This window comes from Vicia villosa, linkage group LG1, assembly GCF_029867415.1.
Source record: "Vicia villosa cultivar HV-30 ecotype Madison, WI linkage group LG1, Vvil1.0, whole genome shotgun sequence".
NCBI lineage: Eukaryota > Viridiplantae > Streptophyta > Magnoliopsida > Fabales > Fabaceae > Vicia > Vicia villosa.
The window spans coordinates 208,294,562-208,304,101 of record NC_081180.1 but is presented as its reverse complement, the minus strand read 5'-3'; the positions used below and the strand labels follow the sequence as shown (position 1 = coordinate 208,304,101).

At 37.9% G+C, this 9,540-nt stretch overlaps 1 protein-coding gene across 1 annotated transcript; it reads left to right on the top strand.

Annotated features, from left to right (window-relative positions):
- Positions 1–625: 625 nt before the first annotated feature.
- LOC131644826 (uncharacterized) lies at positions 626–4,376 on the top strand. Its single transcript, XM_058915422.1, has one exon. The coding sequence runs from the start codon at positions 677–679 to the stop codon at positions 4,148–4,150; it is 3,474 nt and encodes a 1,157-aa protein (XP_058771405.1). The 5' UTR covers positions 626–676; the 3' UTR covers positions 4,151–4,376.
- The last annotated feature ends 5,164 nt before the right edge of the window (positions 4,377–9,540 follow it).

Below are 9,540 nucleotides of genomic sequence, written 5' to 3'. Positions count from 1 at the left end.
AAGGGGAAGATGGTCCCGCAACTGACTCAGAAAGTGTCGCTGACAATGAGTCTCTTCATCCTGAAGACTGGGAAACACATCCTGAAAATTCTGAAGATTGTGACTCGTCTTATGCTCTTCAAGAAGTAGAAGAAGACCGTTTCAACTCTACAAAGAACAAGGGTGATAAACCAGGACCTTCAAATCCTGCTCGACCAGCGGTCAATGTCAATACTGAAGATAATTCTGGGGAGAATTTTCCTGAATACATAATACACAGAGGAGTTCGTTGCTACTGGAAGGCTGTCGACGTTCCGAATGTTGTTCGCCGCTCAAAGTAATCACCTCGCTGTTATTTTGACCTCCTGCCTTGCCCAAAGCAGAGAGATGTTTTATAGGGCTTTGCTTTTAAATGTTCCGCCCAAATAACTTTGTGTATAGGGCTTTGTTTTAAAAGTTTCCCTCTTTGTCCTGCCCAAGACAAATGAGTTTGTGTTTAGGGCTTTGTTTCAAAAATGAATCATAAATAAAGTGTCATTTTGAATTCCCTACATTATATGTTTTATTTTTGCTTTTTCTGGAAATGGTAATCCTAAAAAACCAAAATAAAAAAAAAAAAAAAAAAAAAAAAAACTTTTCAAAAAAAATCTGCATACGCTCTTGCATTCATAAATTTTCTAAAATAGATATAAATCACATGTGCAGATTAACTATTGATAAACCCATTGAATGCAATAACCCTATGCCCTCTCCCAACTTTGAGTTTCCTGTGTTCGAAGCCGAAGAAGAGGAAGAAGAGGAGATTCCGGACGAGATCTCTCGGTTACTTAAGCACGAGGAAAGAGCCATTCTGCCTCACAAAGAGCCTTTAGAAAAAATCAACTTGGGTTCTGAAGAAGACAAAAAAGAAGTGACCATTGGATCGCTGCTTGATGCTGATATCAAGAGTAAGTTGACAGACCTTCTCAAAGAATATGTTGACGTGTTTGCCTGGTCCTACCAAGACATGCCTGGGTTGGATACCAATATTGTTCAGCATTACTTGCCATTGAAGCCAGAATGTCCGCCGGTTAAGCAGAAATTGCGAAGGACTCACCCTGATATGGCTAACAAGATCAAAGTGGAAGTTCAAAAACAGCTCGACGCAGGTTTTCTTGTCACCTCAGAGTATCCTCAATGGTTGGCCAACATAGTGCCAGTTCCGAAGAAAGATGGCAAAGTCAGAATGTGTGTTGACTACCGTGACTTGAACAAGGCCAGTCCAAAAGATGACTTTCCATTACCACATATCGACATGCTGGTTGATAACACCGCTAAGTTCAACGTCTTTTCCTTCATGGACGGGTTCTCCGGTTATAATCAGATCAAGATGGCTCCTGAAGACATGGAGAAGACATCTTTCATCACCCCATGGGGTACCTTTTGCTACAAAGTGATGCCGTTTGGATTAAAGAATGCAGGTGCAACTTACCAAAGGGCAATGACTACTCTCTTTCATGACATGATGCATAAAGAAATTGAAGTTTATGTGGACGACATGATAGCCAAGTCCAGTACAGAAGAAGAACATATTGAATACCTTTTGAAGTTGTTTCAACGACTAAGGAAATATCAGCTTCGCTTGAATCCTAACAAATGTACTTTTGGGGTTAGATCTGGAAAACTCTTGGGTTTCATTGTCAGCCAAAGAGGTATTGAAGTAGATCCCGACAAAGTCAGAGCTATTCAAGAGATGCCTGCACCAAAAACTGAAAAACAAGTAAGAGGATTTCTCGGACGATTGAACTACATCTCCAGATTTATCTCTCAAATGACTGCTACATGTGGGCCAATTTTCAAGCTTCTCCGCAAAGATCAAGGGGTTGTATGGACTGAAGATTGCCAGAAAGCGTTCGACAGTATCAAGGAATACCTGTTAGAACCACCAATATTGATTCCTCCAGTTGAAGGAAGACCATTAATCATGTACCTTACTGTGTTAGAAGAATCCATGGGTTGTATGCTTGGACAGCAAGATGAAACCGGTAAGAAGGAGCATGCCATCTATTACTTGAGTAAGAAATTCACAGATTGTGAGTCTCGTTACTCCATGCTCGAAAAAACATGTTGTGCTTTGGCTTGGGCTTCAAAACGTCTCCGCCAATACATGATCAACAATACTACTTGGTTAATCTCCAAAATGGATCCGATCAAGTATGTCTTTGAAAAGCCTGCCTTAACAGGAAGGATTGCCCGATGGCAAATGCTGTTATCCGAATATGACATTGAATACCGTGCTCAAAAAGCGGTCAAGGGAAGCATTCTCGCCGATCACTTGGCGCATCAACCAATTAATGAATATCAATCTCTCAAGTTTGACTTTCCTGATGAAGATGTCTTGTACTTGAAGATGAAAGATTGTGACGAACCGTTACCTGAAGAAGGTCCTGAGCCTGGATCAAGATGGGGCCTAATTTTTGATGGAGCAGTAAACGCTTTTGGCAATGGAATTGGGGCAATCATCATCACTCCCAAGGGTACTCATATCCCATTCTCCGCCAGATTGCTATTTGATTGCACCAACAACATCGCAGAATATGAAGCTTGTATCATGGGTCTCGAAGAAGCCATTGACTTAAGGATCAAGATCCTTGACATATATGGAGATTCCGCTCTCGTGATCAACCAAATCAAAGACAAGTGGGAAACTTACCACCCTGGCTTGATTCCTTACAGAGATTATGCAAGACGTCTGTTGACTTTCTTCAACAAGGTTGAATTGCATCATATACCTCGAGATCAGAATCGAATGGCAGACGCCTTGGCTACTCTATCTTCCATGTTCAAAGTCAATCACTGGAATGATGTGCCTAAAGTCAGAATTACGCGCCTTGAAAGGCCCGCCTATGTGTTTGCAACTGAAGCAGTCATCGATGATAAACCGTGGTTCCACGACATCAAACGCTTCCTTCAAACTCAAGAGTACCCGCTTGGGGCATCAAACAAAGATAAGAAAACTCTAAGGAGACTTTCTGGCAGTTTCTTCCTGAACGGAGATGTGCTATACAAAAGAAATTTCGACATGGTTTTGCTCAGATGCGTGGACAGACACGAAGCAGACATGTTAATGCATGAAGTGCATGAAGGGTCCTTTGGAACTCATTCAAATGGGCATGCAATGTCCAAAAAGATCTTAAGAGCAGGATACTATTGGTTGACAATGGAATCTGATTGTTACAAACACGTGAAGAGATGTCACAAGTGCCAGATCTATGCAGATAAGATCCATGTGCCACCGACTCTACTCAACGTTCTCTCATCTCCGTGGCCTTTCTCCATGTGGGGTATCGACATGATTGGAATGATCGAACCGAAAGCTTCAAACGGTCATCGTTTCATCTTAGTAGCAATTGATTACTTCACCAAATGGGTCGAAGCAGCATCTTACGCCAATGTTACAAGACAAGTGGTTGTGAGGTTTATCAAGAATAACATCATTTGCCGATATGGTATTCCCAGCAAGATCATTACTGACAATGGTTCAAACCTGAATAACAAGATGATGAAAGAATTGTGTGAGGAATTCAAGATTGAGCATCATAACTCTTCTCCTTACAGACCAAAAATGAACGGCGCCGTTGAAGCCGCTAACAAGAACATTAAGAAGATCGTCCAGAAAATGGTCGTCACTTACAAAGACTGGCACGAAATGCTGCCATTTGCTTTACATGGGTACCGTACTTCAGTGCGTACTTCAACAGGGGCAACTCCCTTTTCTCTAGTATACGGCATGGAAGCTGTGCTCCCCGTAGAAGTTGAAATCCCATCAATGAGAGTCCTCATGGAGACTAAGTTATCAGAAGCTGAATGGTGTCAAAGTAGATACGATCAGTTGAACTTAATCGAAGAAAAACGTATGACTGCTCTATGCCATGGACAGTTATACCAAGCAAGGATGAAACAAGCTTTCAACAAAAAGGTTCGACCTCGTGAATTTCAAGAAGGCGACCTCGTGCTTAAAAAGATCTTGTCTTTTCAACCAGATTCTAGGGGCAAATGGTCTCCTAATTATGAAGGCCCGTATGTTGTCAAAAGAACATTTTCTGGCGGTGCCATGATTCTTACTACCATGGATGGTGATGAACTCCCACATCCTGTGAATGCAGATGCAGTCAAGAAATACTTTGTCTAAAAAATACAAAAGAACAGCTCGGTAAGTCGAAAACCCGCAAAGGGCGACTTAGGCAAAAATGAGCGTCTCGGTGGACTGAAAACCCGAAAGGGCGGTCCAGGCAAAAATTAGAGACAATAAACAGAAAAAATTCATCCTGGTAGATTGAAAACCTGAAAGGGCAATCTAGGCAAAAATTAGGGATTTATGACAAAGTAACTGCATTAGTCTATACTTCGTCACCTGAAGAGTCTGTACTTCATCAAAGGATCTTCAATCAAATCATTGTCAATCTGAAGCGACAAGCACAGTTGGAACTCAAAGTTGTTAGGGGGAATAGTGGTTATTGCTTTCAATGTAGCCTTTTCCGCATAATTACCATTTCCAACTTTTGTAAATACTCCATGGAATCACGCCTTTAGCTGATTACCATCCTATTAAATAAATTTGAGCCTTGTGCCCATTTGTTTGCAATCTTTAATTTCTTTCAGCTTGCAAAATGACGTTTTAATTGTGTTATTCTCTTTTGAAACAAAAAAAAAAGAAAAAAATAAGTTTTAAATGAATTTACTTCACTTTTCTTTTTCAAAATAAAAGCGAAATTTTCCTTTGAGTTGTGAACAACGGAAGGAACATCAACAGCTATCTCCATAGGATGAATCAAAGATTATGATAGGAAAAGCTCTTCTATCCCCAGTGAAGAAGCTCTTCTATCCCCAGTAAAGAAGCTCTTCTATCCCCAGTGAAGAAGGTCTTTTATTCCCAGTGAAGAAGATTTTCCAATCTCCAGTGAAGAAGTTCTTCCATCTCAAAAAAGATGCTTATCTTCCCCAGAGAAGTTTAAAGCACGCAACACCATTCATCACCCGTGTTATCTACACCGTGTTGAAAAACATTTGCCAAGTATCTGGTTGTATTGCGACGTCGGTCCCTCTCCAGTATATACTTCTTTGTCTGTCAGTATTGTTAGCATGCATGCGACATTCATGACATTCATCATTCATACATATTTGCATCATTTATGCATTCTTGCATTTTTCAATGTTTGATTTAGAATCACTTGTTCAGGATATATCTATCCTCGAAAAAAGAAAAAAAGAAAAAAAAAGAAAAAAAAGAAGAAAAAGAAACAAGTATGGGCGTGTCATCTCTCCAAGTAGGTTGTCACCCATAAGCAGAAAGAACATTTTGTTTCTCCAGTTCCCCACTGAGATCATTCCTCGTGGAAGAAGGTTGCTTTAGTTTCTCCTCTCCAAAACAAAGGAGAAAATCCCCAGTTGAGTTCATTCCTCATGGGTACAAAGTCTTGTTTGACTATTTCTTTCCAATTCATTCTTGGTTAGAACCTTGTCTTTACCAAATATTCAAATTCCGATTCCTCAAACAGGGTCATGAAAAATAGAACCATAAACAATAGCCTCATCATCTGAGCAGTTTATGTCTCTTTCAAAAGCTTTTTCCTCTCAAGGAAATCAATCCTGAAGACCATTTGACAATCAGGGCCTTATTACTGTTCACAAGGCTGAATAACCAGTAATTTCCCTAGCAAAGTCTCCAGAAATCATTTTATCACTTGGCTGATAATTGATCATGTCTTCAGAACCACTATCACGAGGCTGGTAGTCGGTAACCTTTTTGTTCTGGTTATATTATTAAACATGTCTATCACAAGGCTGATAGTCGATAATATTAACCAAACCTTTGAAACTTTTTTACCTTGTCAAGTCTATCACCATGCTGATAGTCGGTAATACAGTTTCATACCTTTCACCTTCGCATTATTAAACAAGTCTATCCCCATGCAGATAGTCGATAATGTCAATAGGTAAGCTTTTCTTACAAAGCTATCATTCCCAGGTGAAGCATACACTTGCTTTCCCAAAAAACGGGTTCTCTTCCTAAAACGGATTGGGACATCCTTCCCCAATCTCTTTTCCCCAGCGGAGTCAGTTCTTGATATCCCTCGGTAAAGATATCCTTGCATCATTCGCAATTTTGGTATCTTAGGTCCAAAATTTGCGTCTTCTGATATTTAAGTCTCTTCCACCTTATCAAAACGAAGATTTTCAATCTTCAGGTCTCAGGTTGAAGAAACTTAAATAGGGGCATCTGTCATACCCCAATTTTTGACCTAAGATACCACCTCATATCATCTGCATATGCATCATTTGCATCTCTAACAAACTGCATAGCTTGTGTTTGCTACTTGTGACTCAGCAGGATTTAATCAGGAAATCACTCATCAGTACAAGTAACAATCAATTAGGGTTTTGTTCTCCCTTCATCTCAAAAGAACTATCTTCATCAACAATCAACATTTGGTCCTCAGAGATCCATCTCAACAAACTCAACAGCTCTGAATCGACTGAATTAGGGTTTTGCCTGAAGATAGCATACTCTTGACTTTTGCTCAGAATTTGACCTAATGGCTTGGGACATGATATCAAGACCTCAAGTGCATCATTTTGACCTAATCTATTGGCTCATAATATCTCCTACACAAAGATTGATCAGACAAATCCTCAGATCAGGGTTTTGAACTATCAGGGACTGAAATCAGGGATCACATTTGGGAAACCATAAAAACCCCCAGGAAGTCAATCAAAGGTTTCAATCATCCTCAAATAATCCCTATGACAATATCCCATGGAAATTGCATCTCAATTCAATACCTACAGTCATCAATTTCATCAGGTCGACAATTAGGGTTTTTTGACCTAATTCACTGAACAACTGACTTTTTAATCAGGACATGGTGTCACAACTCAAACCATGGCTCAATATCCTCTAATGCTTCAATGTGATCCATTCATACCATTCATTTGATGAGGATAGCCTGTTTCATTTGAAATCTCCAGAAACGCGATTCGTCTGAAAAAGTCAACTGTACAAGATCACCATTGACTTTTGGGGAATTTTGGTCAACCATGACTTTTGAAGTTTTAAATCATCAATATATGATATGAGAAGTCATTTGATCAAGAAAAATCAAGAAAATCAATCAAGAATCAAAAAGTCAAAGTTTGACTTTCATACTTAGAAAATTTTTCTAAGTGTTTTTCATGGTTTTTTCCAAACTTTGAAAGGGATTTTCTCAAAATTTCACCTACAAACTGAAAAAAACTTCCAACATGAAAGTTGTAGATTTTGATCCAATAAACAACTTTGACACATATAAATTTTTTCCATAAGATCAACCATTTAAGAGATATGGTGCTTCAAAGTTGGTACTTTTTGAAAACTTCACTTGAAATCTCATTTTTCTCAAAGTTCATGGATCTTTTTCACCCATTTCCTTAAAGAGTTTGAAGAAACTTTCAACTAGGGTTTTGAAGTATGCAACATGAGCTTTCTAAAATGTCCAAGAGCATGAAAAAATATGGAGTGTAGCTATGGTTTTGAATTTTGCCATTAGTGAACTTTTCACTTGAAATTTCAAGCCATTTTTGCAAAGTTATGAACCAATTTGCCAAATGATCCAAGTAATGATGCATAGAAGCAATGATTGAATGATATTTTTCTGATTTGAGATCAGAATGGAAAGAGATAAGAAGCTTAGAGTTTTAACCATGGTTTGGTCACTTTAACCATTTTGCATTAATGTAAAAGATTCCTTTCTATCCCTTAAGCCAAATCATCAAACTTTGAAGCAACTTGCAAAGGTCTGAGTTCAGAACTCTTGGCCTATAAATAGAGGTCATTTCCACTCTTCAATTCACACCAAAACCTCACAATTATAGGTTTTCTCTCTTCTTTCTTGAATTGCAAGTTTCATAGTTTTCAAAGAGGTAGAAAACTCAACCTCCAAATCATTGAAGTTATGGCCAAAGTGATGGTTCTAACAACTCATAAACATCATATGGGATGTGTTTGAACCACTCACACACCCCAAATCACCCCAAAACTCAGATTCACTTTTCAACCTCCATATGAACATCAAATGAGCCTTATCATGCCAAAATCCACACAAGCTCATTTCTGTCCAAACTAATGCTTCTAACATCATCCATATATCACATATGAACTATCCAATCCATCACATATAGCCAATAACCTCAGAATCATCAGATTCGATTCTCACTCCAAGCTTATGCAGGTCGGGTACCATAGCCATGCCCAGATGAATTCAGATGATTCCAAGCATTCAAACACATCACATAAGGTCCATTGAAGCTATCCAGATTGATACAAAGCATCTGTAACACCTCCAGGCACGATTTCAATTTCCAGTTTGGCCGTTTTTGAGGTAAGTGCTCATGAACTTCAAACTCCATCATACATGCATCATAAATGAAAAATGAACATGCCATCTTGTTTCTGCACCTATGAGGATCATTAACCCTCAATCAATTGCATCATAACTTGCACATACACGATTTCACATTGAATTTCAGTTTTAGGGTTCTTCATGTTCATGCGAAAATTGACCCCCTTAGAGTGAAAATAAATGAAATTAAAGACCACCATCATGTTCGTCATGAAAAACCCAGTGGAATAGACCCTTTACCTGATCAAAACAACACAGATTTGAAGAAATTCAAAATTCAGTTAGGGTTGTGTTCTTGGCGCGTTTTTTGGTTTGGAAATTTCAAATATTTGTTTTAAAATATAATTCCTTGGAAGCGTATGAATAACAAGCTGCACGCGCAGCTCGCTTGGTTCATGTTTTGAGTAGTAAGCACAAGGGCGTGGGTTCAAGCCCTTTGGAAGACAAAACCAATTTTTTTGACACTATTTTTCTCTATTTTCTTTACAACTTTAACCCATTAATTAACCAATCAAATTAATTTATTTTCTCTTCATTTTTTTTACACTCTTTATTTAATATATATATTTTAAGAATATCAAAAAAAATCATCAAAAAATATTTATTTGATACATTTTTAATTGGTTTTAAAATGACTTGTTTTTAAGTAATTTTAATACTTTTAAATATTATTTTTCATTTGATTTTCAAATTTAATCACTTGTAAATATTTTTTTGAAGCAAACCCTAATCATCTAAATGTTATTTGAAGACAATCTTCTTGTTTATCTCGATTAAATTGATTTCTTTCAAAATTCAAATCGTTTTAAAAACGAGCGATCACGTTTCGTTTCAAAAACGGTAAACCATTTCTTTTTGATTTTCAAAGGAAACGATTGATTAAATCTTTTTAATTGATCAATTGATTTTCAAAACGATGTGGGGCCTCTCGAATATTAGAGAGTATAAGTCCCTTTCGTCTTTCTTTGTACAGTTTTTGTTTTAACAGAAAACTTTTTCCAAATAAACTTCCAAACAGTTTTTTAACAAACAAATCTTTCAACTCTTTTTTAAACCATCCACCATGTTTTATTAGAGAGTATAAGTCCCTTTCCTTTTCTTTATACAGTTTTTCTTTGTACAGAAAACTCTTTCAAAACAAATC

Coding starts and splice junctions, on each gene's coding strand:
- LOC131644826 (XM_058915422.1), top strand. CDS start 677: ATGTGCAGATTAACTATTGATAAACCCATTGAATGCAATAACCCTATG.